General features: G+C 37.9%; 1 protein-coding gene across 1 annotated transcript in view; it reads left to right on the top strand.

The window, feature by feature from the left end:
- cutlet (chromosome transmission fidelity protein 18 homolog) overlaps positions 1-19716 on the top strand; it is a 424016-nt gene that overhangs the window by 67658 nt on the left and 336642 nt on the right. The window contains exon 8 of the mRNA XM_067136426.2: positions 5088-5264. Coding sequence (XP_066992527.2) covers positions 5088-5264 — 177 coding nt within the window. The remainder of the gene's footprint in view (positions 1-5087; positions 5265-19716) is intronic.

The following is a 19716-nucleotide window of genomic DNA, read 5'->3' as shown; positions in this document are numbered from 1 at the left end:
GGCCATAGAATTTCAGTCGTCTCGTGCGGACAGTATCGGTGAACTTGTCGATTGCTTTGTACAAATCTACAGTTTTCCTTTTGATCCATATACCATTTACATGAACGGGGCCATATATTTTCCTCAGAATTTTTTGGTCTCGTTTTTCAATTTCATCAATTTTAGAGTGGCCTCCTAGAGATGTGGTTTCTGAGGCATACAAGGCTTCCGGAAGAACAACAGTCTTGTAATGCCGAAGTTTTGCATTTCGTGACATCACTCTTTTATTGTAGTGGTTCCATGTTATTCGGTATGCTTTCAGGAGTTTGGTGGCTCTTTCTAAATTAGCTTTCCTGTCCAATCCGGATGGTACAATGATTTCTCCTAGATATTTGAAGGAAGGGACCTGTGTGATTATTCCATAATTTGTCTGTAGTGGGGATCTTTGGATATTCTGGTGTCCATTACCCATGATATGAGTCTTCTCGTACGATATTTGGAGGCCTGTCTTTGATGTTATCTCATGCAACTTCTCTATGGCATACCTGGTTTCTTCACTAGTCTAGGTAAAGATAGCTAGATCATCAGCAAAAACTAGGCACTTCACGTTAATTCTTTGTCCCCGAGTACCAATGTTTATACCTTCGATTTCTTTTCCCCATTCCCTGATGACTTTGTCTAACATTAAGTTAAAAAGGATTGGGGAGAGGCCATCTCCTTGTCGAACTCCTGTATGCACTTCACTTGAGATGTTGTGTCTGTGAGAGTCTGGCGGATTAATTCTGTGGTCTTCTTGTCCACACTGAGCTCTACTAGGATGTCTATAACAGTTTGTCTGTCGATAGAGTCATACGCCTTCTTAAAGTCTACAAAGGTGACAAATGTGGTGGTACTGCGGCGTATCCTTAATATCGTCTTCAGACTCCAAATTTGCTTAGAACACGATCTACCTTTTCTGAAGCCTGCTTGATATTCGCCAATCAGATGATCTGTTTGTTGTTCTACTCTGTTTAATAGCGCTTTAGATAGAACCTTGTATATAACTGGTAAAAGGGATATGCCTCTGTAGTTGTTGGGGTCCGCTCGATCGCTTTTCTTATGTAACGGATGGATAATGGCATTCTTCCAGTCCTTCGGAATCATCATGGTCTCCCATATTTCTGTTAAAAGCGTATGAATTCTTCTGATGAGGTCATCTCCCCCTATTTTCAACATTTCCGCAGTTGTGCCATCGTTCCCAGGGGCTTTATTATTTTTGAGCGATTTGGTTATCTCTTTTATTTCTTGAGTTGTTGGGGACTGTGAGTCTGGGTTTGGTGGAGGTTTTTCAAACTGTAGTCTTTCACTTGGTGGATCGCAGTTCAGTAGATTTTGGAAATAGTCAGCCGGTATCTTGCTGTTCTCTTTACTGTTTGTCTCTAGTGATCTGTTAGGTCAACGAAAACTTAGTGTTAGTGGTTTGTACCCTGATAAGTCCTCATGAAATGTCTTGTAGAAACTCTTTTTTCTGGAAATTCTGTTCTATCTCTGCTAGTCTGTTTTTCTCGTATGCACGTTTTTCGCGGCAGATTGTTTTTGAGGTCAGTTTTTGAGGAAATTCTGCCATCTGTCGACTGTTCTATGTCCATTCCATTGATTCCATGCTTTGATTCTGTCATTGATAGCTTCATCACAGGTTGTGTTCCACCATCTGTGTTTACGTTTTCTGTGTGGCTGTCCAAATTTCATTGCTGATGACTGTAATGTGTTGCGAATATCTGGCCATACCTTAGGATCTTGATCGTGTATGTCACGTATGAAAACGTCAGCGTTCTTCCTCAGGCAGTCCGGATCCACTCTTGGAAATCGGCTGCCTTTAGGTCTGGATCTGTTTGGTTGGAACCTAACCTTGATTTGCGTAAGGTAGTAGTGATCTGAATCGACAACTCCTTTCCGTACTTTAACATTCCGAATCTCAAGCATATTCTTTACGGAAATAGCAACATGATCAATCTGGAATTCCCCTAGCAATGGGTTAGGTGATCTCCAAGTTTTCTTTTTATGTAAAGGTCTCATAAAGGGCGTGGACATGAGTCTCAGCATGAATGATGTGCAAAAGCTTATTAGACGTTCTCCATTCTTATTAGTCCGCCGATGTGCAGGATGAAGTCCTACGATTGATCTGTATTTCTTCTCTCTGCCAACCTGTGCATTGAAGTCCCCTAATAAGATTTTAACGTGATGTTTAGGGATCTTGCTAGTAGTTTCTTGAAGCAGTTCCCAAAAGTCTTCTACTTTCTGAGGATTTTTCTTTTTGTCTATGTTAGTGAGGGCATGGGCATTTATCAAGGCATATGCTTTGTTGCTTGATTACACTGTAAGCACTGAGATTCTTTCACTTGGTGATGTAAAGTCGATGACTGAATCTAAGATGGTTTTCCTTACTGCAAAGGCCGTCCCAAGTATTGATAAATTCCCTTTGATATTTATGGCCGGTTTACCCTTAAATATAATAATATAAATAATAATTTATTATTATTATTATTATTATTATTATTATTATTATTATTATTATTATTATTATTATTATTATTATTATGTTGCACACAACAGGAACATCATCACCAGGGAACAGATTTATATGTAAATACATATCTCTTTAGGAAGCTATAATTAATTATATTTTGCATTATCTTTACGAATCATGACGTGTGGAGTTGGAAAATGGAGTATTCATTTTCCATATTTTTCCATATTTTGGAGTTTAGCACATATGTTCCACATTCTTCATCATTAAAATCAATATAGTCCATATATCGGCTAAAAATATTAAATTATATTAAATTATCAGTCCTCTCAATAACGGAGAAATAAATTAAAAATCTATATTCAAAACATTAATATTTTAACTTGAGTGCAGGTCGTTATCACGCCTGTCCACGTCTGGGCTGATAAAATAAGCTGATAAGCGGTGTGAAGAAAGAGAGTGGTTGAGCCCGGAGGTGGTGGAGATCAGCCGGTCAGTACCGTGACTACCTCAATCACACTTACAGCACTGATAAGCTGCATTACATAACATCGAATGTGTCTGTGCCATAATTTCATAACTAGGGAAATCTCATTCATCGACGATGTGCTAGTGGTTTCCGGATTAGTTCGTAATTCGGGCATTCCCTTTGATTGCTTCATAACTACAGCTAGTTCACCACGAGTCATTCACAGTTTGAATTAGCAGTGAGACGGGTCATAGTGTTCTTGTACGCTCAGTATGTGCAGTTGTATATTGATATTCATTGAATACATTAACACGTTGTTATAATATGCCTAAAGTAGCTCAGTCAACCAGTTTAAAATTGGAACGTTATGTATCAGAATTTAAAGAAGAAGGTTTATCAACTGACAGTAAGATATTATTTTGTAATTCGTGTCATTGTACAGTGACATCTGCTCAAAGGTTCCTTGTGCAACAGCACGTTTCAACCAGTAAACACCAGGCTAACAAACAACGAGATTCCAAGCAGAAACAGTTGTTTCTGACACAACCAGCAACTTCCAGTGTAACGTCCGAGTTCAACACCAATCTCTGCCATGCTCTCATCTCTGCTGACATACCTCTTTTCAAACTGAATAATCAGTGCTTCAGGTAATTCCTCGAGAAATATACTAAACGATCCATCCCAGATGAGTCAACGTTCAGAAATACGTAATCTTTCACCCATATACGATGAATTAAATGAAATAAGTTTCATCATGATAGATCCGTATTGAACTGTGATTACAATAGAGTAAATTAATGTATTATTTGGGTCCACCTTTTCAATACAAAATGTAAATAGTTTAAATTACATAAATGATTAGGGACTAGTTTCGACCTAGTAATAGGTCATCGTCAGCCTAAAGCAAAATTAAAACACAAATAATGAAGAAATTAAACAATGTAAAGACATGTACGGTCTTGTAAAAGTACATACCGTGTGAGATATTGTGCAGCACTATGTTCAAAAATAACTCTCTGAAAGAGATTCATAATAAGTCCAGTGCATATTAAAAAGATGTTATATATAGGAATCCTTGAGTTGCTGGAATATGCTGGCTCCTTCAAGATGCAGGTATCCAATTGAAGAACCACTGAGCTGAAGTTACGTCGTTTATTTATGAATGAAGTCCAGTGCGCCGTATAGCATTAAAAAGTCCAGTGCGCACTAAAAAGATGTTATAGAAAAGAATTCTTGAGTTGCTGGATAAGGAGATTAGAATATGCTGGCTCCTTTAAGATACTGGTATCCAATTGAAGAACCACTGAGCTGAAGTCACGTCGTTTATTTACGATTAAAGACCAGTGCGCCGTATAGCATTAAAAAGTTGATAGGGATGGACATTTTTCAGTTGTTGGTCAAGGAATTCAACATATGCTGGCTTTTTAAATTTGCTGCTGTATATTCGAAGAACAACTGAGATGAAGTTACGTCGTTTTTTAAGATATTAGGTCTATAAATATCCAGCATAATGGCTAAATTGTTAGCGTGCTGGCCTTTGTTTTAGAGGGTCCCGGGTTCGATTCCCGGCCGGGTCGTAGATTTTAACCTTCATTGGTTAATTCCAGTGGCTCGGGGGCTGGGTATGTGTGCCGTCTTCATCATTAGAATTCTTCATAGGTAGGGCCCCATCCTCACAGACACACAGGACGTCTACATGGCGTCAACTCGAAAGACCTGCACCAAGCTTCTTCGGAGGCTACATGCCATTATTATAACTGTATATACCTAACCTCTGTTTAACCTACTTATTGTCCTGAGGAATACCTTACCCCTTTAATGCACAGCATGGACCTCGAGAAGCCTGTGCCTCAAACTATCTGTAATGTTTGTTTTTTTCCATCATGTGAACTGTTTGATATGTGGCTGTTTGACATTGTCACGAATAAATTCTTGGGCAGAAATTCCATGTATTAACATTTTACACTTTTTGCTGGAATATAATTATTTACTAACACATTATTTGAGTTGTAATCTCTTTGCTTGATTCAATATACTCTTTATTTTCTTGCTTGATCATTCTCAGGACACTTTATTCCAGTAAAATTTGTTCTACACCTCATTATCTTAAAAAATTTTGATGTCTCTTTGCAGTTGCAACAGTGTGAGGAACGTAAGAAAGCGGCTGCATTCGAGAGGCGCGTGCGAGCGCTGGAGGACTCCTGTGTCGACTCTGGTTGTGAGCTGATGAGCGAAGATGAAAGTGATAAGACTGATCTCTGGGTGGAGAAGTACAAACCCAAAAACTATCTTGAGCTATTGAGTGATGAGGTGGGTTCTTTATATATCAATAATCACTGTGAAGGAATTCCACGCTCATCTAGATTATATAGATGTGTGACATATGATGATATATCAAAACGAAATAGCATGTATGATATTATTTAAAATGTTTTGACCAGCTCCTGAAGTAGTTGCTACTTCCCATCTCAAGTCAAATATGTTTGAAATTACTTTCTTTGGCTGATAAGTATGCTTGTATGCTTGTATTGTGTTAATAGCTGGAGTAAAGTTCAGCTATAAAAGGTTATTGAGCATAGAGAAGGAAACAAAACTAACTGAGACGTAAGATGCCATAGAAACACAAAAAAGGTTGAATGAAATCACAAAAAGATATTTCATCATTATCTTGTGGTGAGAAGGAAAAAGTTGTGAAGGAATTTTTCTTTGCTGTAGCAGAGGATTTCTTTTCATCTTATCAGTAAGTTATATCTTTGATGATAGTGATATCTGCTTTGAGGGGAATCTCGAAGGATTTTGTTCATATAATGAACACTCATTTTTATAACTATTGGTAAGCTTTTCATGTCATACATTTAGATAAAACATTGTTTCATGAATTATATACTACATTTTGTTTTGTTGTCCTGGACCTCCATGGTCACCTTGTATGTAAGGCAAATGTCATTCTTTCTCGGACCGATCGAGTTGGCCATATGGTTAAGGGCACGCAGCAGTAAGCTTGCATTCGGGAGATAGTAGGTTCGAACCCCATTGTCGGCGGCCCTGAAAATGGTTTTCTGTGGTTTCCCCATTTTCACACCAAGCAAATGCTGAGACTGTACCTTATTAAGGCCATGGCTGCTTCCTTCCCACTTCTAGCCCTTTCCTATCCCATCGTTGCCATAAAACTATCTGCGTTGGTGCGGCATAAAAAAAATTCTTGGATGAGTAATAGCATCTTAAAAGCTAAAATTACGGGAGATGTAGGCAAAATTACACTGCTTCAATTAAATGTTTTTACTGACTGCATTTATAGACCTACAAAAATTAAAATTGGAAGTTAATGAATAATTCACCTGTACACATTTCTTTCAGAGTTTTCAGTTTCATAACATACCATTTACTGCCAAAATGACACAGTATCTCATTTTATTCTTAAAGAAATCATGTACCTTTCACTGAGATATTACTGATGATTAAAAATCCTAGATTTTGCTCGCCTTTAGTCAAGACAGATACAGACATGTTGATACAAGGTTTTTGTTTTATGAAAAATAATTTGAGAAATGTGAAAAACTGAATTTATGTCATACTATTCTTTTTGAGGTATTAACCTTCGTAAAATGGACACCCCTGTGTTCATCAAGATATCCCTACACCAAAACCTTCACTGTACAAGAGTATATATTTTTATGTAAATTCATTGCATTATCTACAGCAGTTCCTGAGAAAAAGTACATCATCTTCAGAAAATCATGTTTTCAGAAAAACATGCCTGAAGTTGGAGATGACACTCACTTGTTTGAGTTTTTTATTACCACACTGTGTGAGCAATACACAATATTTATGGCAGTTAATTTAGAACTACTGTTTTTCTAACCTTTCGAGTTAAGTTTTTGATGGGATGCACTTGTTTTTCACCCTGCTGTAGAAGTTACATTTTCTAGAGAGTCCCCAGCAGCTATGTTAAGCGAAGTAGAAGGTGTAACCTCACTTGTACACATTTCTTGTTCAAGAACGCTGCTAGAAATGCTGCCTTTCTCCAACTTATGTGTCAGAAATGAGGAAAAGACTGAAGCAAAGTGCCGGGCTGAACGGCTCAGACGGTTGAGGCGCTGGCCTTCTGATCCCAATTTGGCAGGTTCGATCCTGGCTCAGTCTGGTGGTATTTGAAGGTGCTCAAATACATCAGCCTCGTGTGGGTAGATTTACTGGCATGTAAAAGTTACTAAATTCCCGCACCTTGGCGTCTCCGAAAACTGTAAAAGTAGTTGGAGGGATGTAAAGCCATTATTATTATTATTATTATTATTATTATTATTATTATTATTATTATTATTATTATTATTATTATTATTATAAATAATAGGTAATGATACTGAATCAAATAATGATCAGTGGACGTGACAGCAATGTATGCGGGTAGTGTTTTATTGTTTTGGGGGATGTACACAATTTCATCACAGCTTGGAGAAAATGCTAACAGAAACCAAAACCTTCCACTGTCAAGAAAAAAAAAAGAAAATAAATAATGCATTTTTGAGGCATATTTTGCTTCCATCTCCCTTAGGGCTGCTAACATTTCCTTCACTACATTTGTTCACATTGCTTTTCTTGGAACCACTCATTTGAATGAAATAAGCAACCAAGTGAAGCAACATTGGTGGTACATCAAAGCCATTGGAAGAAGAATATAAAATTAATATAGGAACACCCAATGGAATCGACAATGTGAGGTCAGCATTGAAAGAGGGAGCAGCAGTAGGAGACAAGGACATAACAAGAAAAACATAAAGGGATGAGGACAATTTCTGTACTCCTTTGGTTTCTCCTCTGCTTCTTATACCCTTTCTGACTGAGTCCGTTATTCTTGGAGGTTGACCTATCCTCTTCCGTGCGCTCACATGATTCTACCAACGAAGCTGATTCATATGCACAACTTCAGTCATTGAGTTCATTCCCATTTATCTTGGTATTCTGAGTACCCTTCTGGCATTGTTCCCTCATGTTTGTACCAGTAATCATTCTCACTACCTTAATGTCTATCACTTCCAACTTCTGAATAACACATCCTTAGTCCATCCAGCTTTCACCTTTGTACAATACAATTGGTCTGAAAACAGAATGATGCAAGAGAATTTTGTCTGAGAACTCCCTTCTTCCTAACAGAATACAGTTGATAGCAACTGCAGGCTTACTGTTTTAGCTTTAAATGTAATGTTTGAAAATTCAGTTACGATCCTCATGCTGGTATAAATGATAGAGATTCATGATGATGGGGAGTAGCAACTGTTGAAACTCAGAGCCAAGTGTTTTAGTCGTCTGTGCCATGTTACTTGTGATAGAGAAAGAAGCAGAGTTTGTGCTTATGCCATGGGTGTAGGCAGATCCTCTCTCTTCTTCTCGGCTCATACTTAAAAACTCCTGTACAGGGTTTCTAAGGTGAATATGTTACCTATTTTATTACTTTTATAATAGCTTGGCTTACAGCCAGAAGCAACTATTTTTGTTAATGCTGTTTCATATTGTTATTTTTTATAGATACATGTCATTATGTCTCAGATATTAGTTTTTATATGATTTAATTCTATTATTAGTTGACTCTGAAACTTTACACACACAGAGATAAAGAATAATTTATTTGCAAAATGCCAAGTGATATTGAAAACTGCAATTTTGTCTCAATCAAGCAATATGTGATAGCTATAAGGAGAATAAATACAGAGGTTTTATAACCAAGCCTGCAAAATGATCAGGACATAAATGGCTGCATCAAAATAAGCATTATCCAGCGAATGCTTGAAAGCTTTCCCCACATTAGGACAGGGAGGATGCTCTGGTTGGAGGTCAAAGGTTGACAGCAGCTATCGGGAGGTTAGTCCCGTGCACTTCAGACTCTGTGCTGAGCTATGCTGTTACACCTTTTAAGCTGCAGGCTACTACATAAATTGTGAAAGCCTTACTATCCACTACTCGTTTGGAAGATGATTTATGTATAATGAGCTGTTATGTACCCATTGTTGATGGATTGGCAGAAATGCCATCTAGTGGCAGTGAGTGGCAGTAGAAGAGAGAGAGAGCACACTTCAACAACAATTGTCCGTCTGTTTTGATAAGTTTTAGGGCCTTAGGAAATTGTCCTTTCTGGCTCACAGTGTTCAGGCATTAGAGGCCTAGGGAGCCTTTCATTCACCCCTCCTCTTTTATGATTCATTTGTCGCTTATTCTTCAAATTATCATTCTTCAGGTTTTCCTTTCCATTTTTATAATCATCTTCATTATCTTCCTGATCTATAGTGGCTGATTATCACACAGTTTTCCATCAATATTCTCCTTAGGACCTTTTAAATGGCCGCATTGCACTGCTGCTTTTGCAGTTCGCCTGGCTAACATAACCTAAATATGTGCTAGTTACGTATTTGAGTCATTGGGTGCTCCAAATTAAAATGTAAATACTGTAAGACTGTTTACTTAAATGATAAATCTTCATTAATGTCAGCATAATTGCATCACTTACATCAGAGTTTAAATGTTTAGCTTGGCTCTTGTGTTGTATCATGCACAAGTGGTGGCTGGATTAGTATGGAATCGCATGTGAGCACTCAATTCTGCATGACATCACAAACCCGTATGGCATTCCACAGCAACCGAGTGGTAAGGTCCGGTGTTACATGATTATGAATGAGCAGTAGAACACTAGAAGTTTACTCTGTTAAATCTTGTTCCTGAGAATAACATCAAAATAGATCAGTTTTGCTGTTAATGTTTACTATCTCATATTACTGTTAATGCCCTGAGGGGAATAAATTGAAATGTTGTCATTTTAATTTTTTGTGTGGTGTTCCCTGCCCGGGCTACTCATTCTTGCCACCCGGGTGATGAAAACCATATACGGGTGATGAAAACCATATACAGTAGAACCTCGATGCATTGTTCCCGGAACTGTCATTTTCCTGTATTTATCGTTCAATTTATTCGGGCCCAAAAATGTTCTATATAAACCAATGTTAAATTTCTCCATATATATTGTTCCTCGAACTATCGTTTTATCGCATCGATCATCGAAAAATTATTTGTCCTCAGCCACAATTTTCCTGCATTGATCGATCCTTCTTAAGAAAAATTTATGCGAAAGTTTTTTGAATATAGAGAGACTGCTCAATACTCTTAGCATATATTAGCGGCAACCTGTTATGCGAGAATGTATGAGTGATTCTGAGTTGCTAGTCTTGATCAAGGATCTTGTAGGCTGGAGTGCTGTGCGCAGGTTATTCATGCACAACCTCACTACGAGCCTCCTGGTGCCAATGTTTCTCCTCAACTCACTAACCGATCCCTAGAAGTATTCTTTAGAATTACAACGTAGGCAGTGAAAAACTCAAATTTGCCACCATTTTCTGTCTTGGTATAGGCTGGCTAGGGCTGCCAACTTCATTGAAAATGAGAAAATTGCTCAGTGCGCTGGATATGTTTTAATTAGTCACAGGTTGATTAATCGTGTCGTACCTTCTGAAGTGTGTGGAGTGCTAGAGGCCTGTTGACTGCTTTGTTGCCCTCTGCCCAATAGCCTTGTTACAAGACGGACCTAACCAAGCCAGACCAATAATCTTTTCTCAGCCTAGTCTTGTAACTAGTTCTTCAGTTGGCAGCCTCGCACAGGCCGCTGTGACATCGTCCGAGATGCATTGTGTTGAATTTCTAACCTCTGTGACATCATCTAAGCCGAGCTGCGGGAGCCGCGGCATGTTGGATACCTAACATATTGTTCATGAAGGATCTACGGAATCTTTTCCTAAATACAGGTTATCGCTGTAAGATCTACGTATATCCTTAATTTGCAATAAGAGAACTGAACTTAAAGATTTTCAGTTATTATGAAATGTGTAAAGAAAAGTTAAACGAAACAGCGTAGAAGTCATGCTTTTCATTTTCATCGCATAGGCCTATATCATGGTTGCAATATTTTGATACCGTTATGCATAGTATGAGCTAAATGGTTTAGCACGTGTTGGCGTTTGGTTAAGGGGTCTCAAACGGGTCAAGGATTTTAACTTTCCTAGGTTAATTCCAATAGTTTGGGGGCTGTTTGTGTGGCGAATTAAATATTAGAATTCATGTAATGTGGGGCCGCATTTTCATATGGACGTAGATCGCCTATCATCGACAACTCGAAAGACCTGCACCCGGCTCTGGAAGCCACACGCCATTATTGTTGTTGTTTTTATAATAATAATAATATATTTACATAACGAAAAATGTCCAAATACAGTACCCGTATTTTATTATTTTTACTTTCCCCCTATTTTTTAATTTTGCCCGCATTTATTGTTTTCCTGCATCCGTCGTCATTTCCCCCCTCGCCCTTGAAGAACGATGCATCGAGGTTTTACTGTACAGTAACAACAGTTATGACGATAGCCACCTTCTTCTACGAGCTCTTTACTATATCAACGATGCTCGCTGTTGATAGACTTTGCTAGAAGTCTAAATTAGTGAATATATCTGTTTTGTTGTAGCTCACATGGTAAAAATGAGTGAGACATAAAAGATAATCTTTTAAGTTATCAGTCTGGAGGCAGGTTGGACCCTCAAATAGCACCACCAGAGGTTATGCTGCCATAGGGAAACCACAAAGTGCTAAGATGTGGTGAACTAGGTGAGGTGAAGAGCGTGGTAGTTTGCCATTGCTTTACTCACCACCGGGCGAGTTGGCCGTGCGCGTAGAGGCGCGCGGCTGTGAGCTTGCATCCGGGAGATAGTAGGTTCGAATCCCACTATCGGCAGCCCTGAAGATGGTTTTCCGTGGTTTCCCATTTTCACACCAGGCAAATGCTAGGGCTGTACCTTAATTAAGGCCACGGCTGCTTCCTTCCAACTCCTAGGCCTTTCCTATCCCATCGTCGCCATAAGACCTATCTGTGTCGGTGCGACGTAAAGCCCCTAGCAAAAAAAAGCTTTACTCACTGGGCCAGAAAGTGCTATTTCAGTGCAACTGGCACCATGAGTAACATTCAGGTGCACAAGTCATGCTCTGAATGCCGTTACTCAGCACCACTCGTATCGTCACAGCCATAAATGTCTGCCGCTGTAGCGTAATAGTTAGCAATATTAACTGCCGTCCTCAGATTTCCGGTTTCGATTCCCAATGTTGCCAGAAATTTAAGAATAGCAGGAGGGCTGGTATGTGGTTGAAATGGTACATGCAGCTCACTTCCACTGGGGGTGTGCTTGAAAAGAGCTGCATCGCCTTGGGATGAGGGCATGATTTTACTTACAGCCATAAATGAGGCTGAGACTTAAGTTTTGCTCTGGCCTGTGCCAAAAGACAAATGTACAAATACTGCATCCATCAAGAAATGGCATCAGACATACATGAAACATTAGAAATTGGATTTTCTATGATATTTTGTTATGTCCACTTTTAATATAGAACTACTATTTCTGGAGATATCATCGTTGCTATTCCTTGTATGGTAAAAACCCATCAAACATAAGAGATTGAGAGTTATATGTTGAACATTATTTATTTGTTGACAATATTTTGATACGCTTAATACTAATGGTGAAATTTGTCATTTCTCGTTTTGCCCCCCTTAAGGTGACACTCCAGAGATAAAAATATATTTTTAACTAATGCATAGTTTTTCACAAAACTTTGTGGGAATGTCACCTACATAAAAGTAGAGATATCACGAACATTTCATTCATATACAATTAATAGTCCCCCCCCACAAAAAAACAAGGAGATATATCGTACTCAAGTTTGTGTTATTTTTATGTTCTAAAATTTTGGACTTAAAAATCTCTATTACTTGAAAAAATTCTGCAATCAAAAATTCCATACGCAGGTTTCTTAATATAGCTGTGATACATATACCATACAAATTTTGTTACAATTGGCTGTCTCCCCCCCTTAGATTGTTTGTCTCTACATTAAAAAAAAAAAAAAAAGAAAGGGGGAAATTATGCAAGTAAATATGGTACATCCTTGAAAAGAAAATCCTTCGAGGAAACTAAATAATTTAGAAAAGGCTAACCAGGAACTAAATTGGTAATCCTTTATCATACCTCCTCTTTGTTGAAAATTTTCGGAAAATGTCCTTGTTTTCTTGACGTGACGAAAGTCCAAATCTCCTTGGTTTTCTGACGCGGTGAAAGTCTAAACCTTGTTTTTCTTTTTTTAGACGTGGCGAAAGCCTAAACCTTGTTTTTTTTTTTTTTTTTTGACGTGGCGAGAGCCCTAATCTCCTTGTTTTCTTAACGCAGCGAAAGCCCAAATCTCCTTATTTTCTTGACATGGTGAAAGCCCAAATCTCCTCGCTTTCGTGACGTGGCGAAAGCCCAAATTTTCTTGTTTCCTTGACGTGGCCAAAACCCATATTTCCTTGTTTCCTTGATGTTACAAAAGACCAAATCATCTTGTTTTCTTGATGTGGCTAAAGCCCATATTTTCTTGTTTCCTTGATGTGGCAAAAGACCAAATCATCTTGTTTTCTTGACATGGCAAAAGTCCATATTTCCTTGTTTCCTTGATATTGCAGAAGACCAAATCATCTTGTTTTCTTGACGCGGCAAAAGCTCATATTTCCTTGTTTCCTTGATGTGGCAAAAGACCAAATTTTCTTGTTTTCTTGATGCGGCAAGAGCCCGTATTTCCTTGTTTCCTTGATGTGGCAAAATACCAAACCTCCTAGTTTTCTTGATGCGGCAAAAATCCAAATTTTGTTGTTTTCTTGATGCGGTCAAAGCCAGAAATGCTATTTTATCATGTTGTTTTTTGACACAGTAAAGCCAAAATCTCCTTGTTTTCTTGACCCAGCAAAAGCCCAAAAATCTATATTATCATGTGTAATTGTGATAGTGTCTGTTACAGAGATTTGTCTGTGTATCACATTTCCTTTGAGACTTTTGGTTCACAAGGTGGTGATAAATTTGAAGGTCGTGGGGTTGGAGGGGAAATAAAGAAAACGTTTTAATGTTTTTTCTTTTTCATGGAATGGAACTTTGGGAATATCAGTGTTTGATTTTTATTGTCCTGAAAATAGTATTTGAGAAAATTTCCCCAAGCTGGTAGATTACATTGGATGGGGTGCGTTTATGAAGACTTGACTTTCACCAGCAACACCACCGGCAACCATCTACACTGTAACATGACGAATATGTGTCCATCATAGAACCTGCAAAACCCGTAACATGAATCTTCCTCTCCCTGTTCACATCTGGCTTCAGGTCTAGGGTAACATGTGGCCTTATCACTAGAGCTAATCACTCTATTCTCTTACCTCATCTACATCCCTCCCTCCCTCCCTCTACCTCATGTCAGCATCTACTTTTCAATAAAAGTCACCACCATCCTTATTTTGACCTCTACTGGTGAAGGCTGTAGCTGAGAATTTCAGAGTTGTGTTTCTCTCATGTATACTCTTATCCATGCCTGCTTTCATGGTACGTCACTGCTCTGCATCTCCATACTTAATTTCAGTACCTAGCATTAAGATTAAACAATTGTTTATTTCTAATGAGTTAACTACTGCTGTCGGCCATGTTATTTGAACATTTATTGCGAAAACATGCTCTCCTCTTTCATTTCAAATTTTGTTTACATAGTTTATTATTTTAACCATAATGGTTAGATTTATTTGGGTCCGTATTGACTTCAAACTAATCTGTCAGCGATATCTTAAAATTTATAATCCTTGTAGTCAATACTTATTGCAATCTTTTATTGGCTAAATGCTATACATATTTCAAGAATCCATATACAGTAAAACCTTTCTATAACGGACATCTTCAGGACTGAAAAAAATGTCCGTTATGAAGGAATGACCGCCCGAGAGAGGTTATGAAACCAGTACCATTAAACATAAGTTGGAACACATAACCCATGTATTGTATGTGTTAACTATTCTCGCAAATGTACCTTTAATTGTATACAGTATTGTACAATATACTGCACTGTACTCACATGAGAAAGTTGTAGATGGGCTGCTGCAGCTGCGATACTGTATTAAAGAGACAAAAACACTTCTATGGAAACCTCTATTGAGCACACCGTACACTATTACCATTCACCATGTTAAAATTAAGAACATATGAGTTTTTGAAGCTTTAAATCAATATGTAGATGTAGCAGTCTCTAGCACAGTACAGTAAAACATTAGCACTTGAAAAAATCCTTAATGTTCATTTGTTTTGTCCATTTCGGTTTAGCAATGATGTGCAATTAAATCCTGGGTCAAATTTACACCTTTTTCAATCTTTTGTTTATAATAGAATTCTTTCAGTCGCTTAACAAAGCTGCGAGCATTACTGTACGAGGTTATTGGCAGCACATTCATTTCCATATATTCTTCAAAATCATCATTAGCATCACCTTCACTCCCGCTTTCATCAGAATCTTCATTTTTGTCCTTCCCTTGGATTGACTGAAGAATCGTTTTCATGTCTGCACTCTCACACTCTGTTGGAATATCTGAATCAATTTCGATATAGGTACACTGTAATCTGCTGCATTAATCAACTGTTGTGTTGTTTCCATGCTGTCGGGAAGGGTATCCGATTCTATGTCAGGATGTCCACCACTAGCAGGAAACCCAGCTTTCAGAAAGCAGTTACGAATTGTTGAGGCTGTAACATTTTTCCATGCATTGGTTATCCACGAAATTGCTTGGAGAACATTCAGTCCCTTGTCAGTGTTTGAAGAGTTACTTCATTCCCGTTAAATTCTGATACTATGTGCTTCATCATTAACCTGTCTGTACATAACCTTGAAGTTCTGGATTACTCCTTGTTCAAGCAACTGAGAAACTGATGTTATATTTGATGGGAAAATGATGATCTTCACATTTTGCAACTTAATTGTATCTGGGTGCGATGCTGCATTATCGAGGAATAATAACACTTTTCGCTCCTGGCGTATCATTTTTCTGTCCAATTGTCCTAGCCACTCCGCCATTATTTCTCTGGTCATCCATCCGAGAGGATTTGTCGTGCTGACCACACCACACCTCGGAATCTGCAGGCCTTCAGGCTGAGCAGTGGTCGCTTGGTAGGCCAAAGCCCTTCAGAGCTGTAGTTCCATGGGGTTAGTTTTTGTTTTTTTGCTAGTTGCTTTACGTCGCACCGACACAGATAGGTCTTATGGCGACGATGGGACAGAAAGGGGCTAGGAGTGGGAAGGATGCGGCCGTGGCCTCAATTAAGGTACAGCCCCAGCATTTGCCTGGTGTGAAAATGGGAAACCACGGAAAACCATCTTCAGGGCTGCCAATAGTGGTGTTCGAACCTACTATCTCCCGAATACTGGATACTGGCCGCACTTAAGCGACTGCAGCTATTGAGCTCGGTAGGGTTAGTTTTTAGTATGGAGCGTTGCTGCTCCGCATGTCTTATTTGAGGCTTAACTGTGTTTCCAGTATCACTCGGCACTCCATAAATGAACTCTTATTCTTTTATAACTCGTTATATAAAGCTACAGAGTACCTCTGTTAAGAATCATGTCTATTCCAAATCTCATAATTCCTCATTCTTAGCTGATGTTAATGGTCTGCTGAAAGGAGTTGAAATTCTAGGGAAAATATACATGCCTTCGTGCTGTATCTGTAAATATGTTATTTTTGCAGTTTTCTACATATTTTCATTATGTAGACTAGTTTTTGTAATAAAATCTTTGTATAAGATTTTTACTTCCAAGATTTCAGTTCTGATGAACGATTACTGTATGTTATAGCAAAATGAGAATTTGGGGAAGGCTGTTTCGCTTTTTGACCAATCTTATTTCATGGTAATATTTTATAAATTTGTGATTCAATGTACAGTAAAACCTCGTTAATTCAAATTCGTCGTTGTGCGAACATTTGACTTTGAATTCCGTGATTTCGAATTAACCGCCACCAACTTGTAATTCAGAAAAGCCATTTCTTGCTGCATCACAAAACATTCTAAGATCCATGAATGCATGCAATTACTTTGATTAGTAGTTTAAACCTTTCAATTGCCATGGAAAATCTGTATTTCCGAAAGGTACCCAACAAGGTGCATTTATTCAAATATTGCACTTGAATAACTCTGAAAGCAATGCCATCCACTGGCAAACATAACCCCACACCAGGGAAAAAACAAACAATTATCTCCTTGCATGATTAAACAACTAGGCGAAATCTATGCACAATGCAATATAAGTACAGTAATCCATTGAATAAAGCACTTGCACAGGGGAGCCAACAGGACTGTCCAATTGCAAACACATGGCACAACAAAACAAACTAGAAAAACCTGACGTATATTTAGTAACACAAATATAAAAAATAATAAATACCTTTATATAGATGTTTAATGGTCCAGTAGCTTCTTTAAAAAATAATGTATGAGGTTGCTTCATCTTTTCTTTGTAAACACTAGTAACAAACTGCTCCAGACGGTCCATAGGTCTATTTGTTGCTTCATCAGCATCACTTGCACTTGTCACAGAATCCAACGTGACTGGAGTGAGAAGTTATATAATTTTTCAACGGAATAGTCATCTATGCCTTATCTTCATCGTGTTCAGCATCAGCTGGAGCTGCATCTTCCTTTGGTTTTCAAGTGATCACAGCCGAACAACATGGCTGGATCCTGGTCCTCTGAAGTAGTCTCTGCATGGTTGATGGCGATGTTTTCAGTGAAAGTTGTACCGACATCAGACTGTTGCTGGAACTCCTTCCATTAATCTTCTTCTTCTCCTTCTTATTCATTTAAGAATCAAAATCCACACTTGACGAAACAGTTCATGATTGGTGATGAAGGAATAGCTTTCCAGGCAACTGTCACACTCCGCGTAGTGCTCCACGTGCGTATTTCTCCCACCGGAACATTTCTAGCAACTTCATGGAAAAAGTAACGCACCAGTCGCTTTTGGTAGGCACGTTTCAGAGTTGAAATGATACCGTGATCTAGGGGCTGTAAGTAGCTCTTAGAGTTGGCCGACAGAAAATAAGACGCACATTTAAAAAATTAAATTATGTTTGTGTGCAGTGCACCGATCTAACGAGAGAAAACTATTTTATGTCCTGGCATGCTATTTTGTGCTCAAGTCATACTAGGCAGTCAAAATGTTTGCCAGTCATCCAGGCATTTTTAGATGCCTTGTACTTGCACGGAAAATGCTTGATGCCCCTGAAACATGTGACTTCTTGAACTTTCCTCTGATGAGGGTAGAAAGTCTTTTGCTTCTGTCTGCATTGAAACATGGTGGGACAGTGACCCTATCTTTGTGTCATTTCCTATCTTCGCACTTCTCTTTAAATCTATAAGTCTGTTTCGGCTCGGCATTAAAAAATAATGCAGTTTCATTGGTTGAAAATATTGGTTGGTGCATATGAATTGATGATGTGAGCTATGCTTTCTTGTTAACTTTTAGTATCGCCACTGTTCATAGATTTTGTTCATTAAAATGCTGAAGCCTCCTGTTTGAACACTGAAACTTCAGTTCCCATCTTTAGAGCCAGTTCATTTGCTTTCCCTTTAATAGCCTCACCATCAGTAGGGACATTGTTCGCTCGAACATGCCAAAATCACTCAGTTAATTCCACTTCTAAATTAGTGTGTTCAAATCCTCGAATGTGCACTATTTGTTTTGCACTAATTGCACCCTGCATTTGCTGTGCTTCCATGCTCTCTCAAATTTTGTTACTAATGTGGAAACTGTGGACCCAGGAATTCCAAAACCTTTAACTGTTTGACTTGTTATATTTTTGTCCCTTTTTGACCTTCCTATAATTTTCATCATCTCGCTCAGTGTGTCTTGGAAGAATACAGATGCTTAGCCATCCCACAACACAAAAATTAACGTGTACCCTCAGCTAAAATGTCGTAATTAATAATAAACTAAAATACAGTATTAAAATATATAACTATGAAATACGTAACTGTACACTAAAAGTTCAGCAAAAATAACTAACTGCAAAAATAAATGTAATGTGTTGACAGACTGAAAAGCAGTTCTTACATAACTGCAAGAACACAAAAGAACTCTTGATTTCACTCAAACTTAGCAAGTCTGAAACACACTGTAGACAGATCATAGTGAAAATGAAGAAAGCTATCCCTGCACACTCTGGAAGATGCGCTCTCTCGTGACGCATAGAAAGTTTGAATGTAAATTACGCTATAAAATACTATTTAAAATTGTAGATGATTTCAAATTAAAAGTCTGATTTTTGGTAATAGGACCATAATTGTTCTTTGAATTATCCATATTTTAAATTAAACAATTTAAATAACATGCAAAACTGTACCTCAAGTTTCTGGGAACAAGAGATTCTTCGAATTTGAAGGAATTTTGAATTACCGAGTTTCTACTGTATCAGCAGTATGTGTACTGCTGTGAGTTGCAAATTACTTGTTGACCATTTACAACAAGATTTCACTCAGAAGCTACTCTTTGTACTATAATCATTTCTTTGTTAAAATGTATATAAAGTACATTATTTTGGTAGTTTTGTAGCATTCTGTTGGTCCTCACTGGTAGGGCATTTATATTCTTTCTCCATTATTTCAGGATTCGTTCTTATATATCATGCCACATATATCTATGTAGCAATTCTCTTTTGAAGTTACCATTTATTGGATTGATGATAAGTACAAATAATGAGTACAAAATGTTAATACTGTAGAATGTATTTAATTTTGATTATGAAATAAATATTGTTGTTTAAGTACAGCTTTGTGGTTCTTAAAAAAGTGCAAATCAAAAGACACCTATTAGTATTATTTTCTAAGTAGAGGTCTTCTTCATTTTTTT

Source organism: Anabrus simplex, chromosome 1, assembly GCF_040414725.1.
Source record: "Anabrus simplex isolate iqAnaSimp1 chromosome 1, ASM4041472v1, whole genome shotgun sequence".
Classification (NCBI taxonomy): Eukaryota; Metazoa; Arthropoda; class Insecta; order Orthoptera; family Tettigoniidae; genus Anabrus; species Anabrus simplex.
This window is presented reverse-complemented; position numbering and strand designations above follow the sequence as displayed.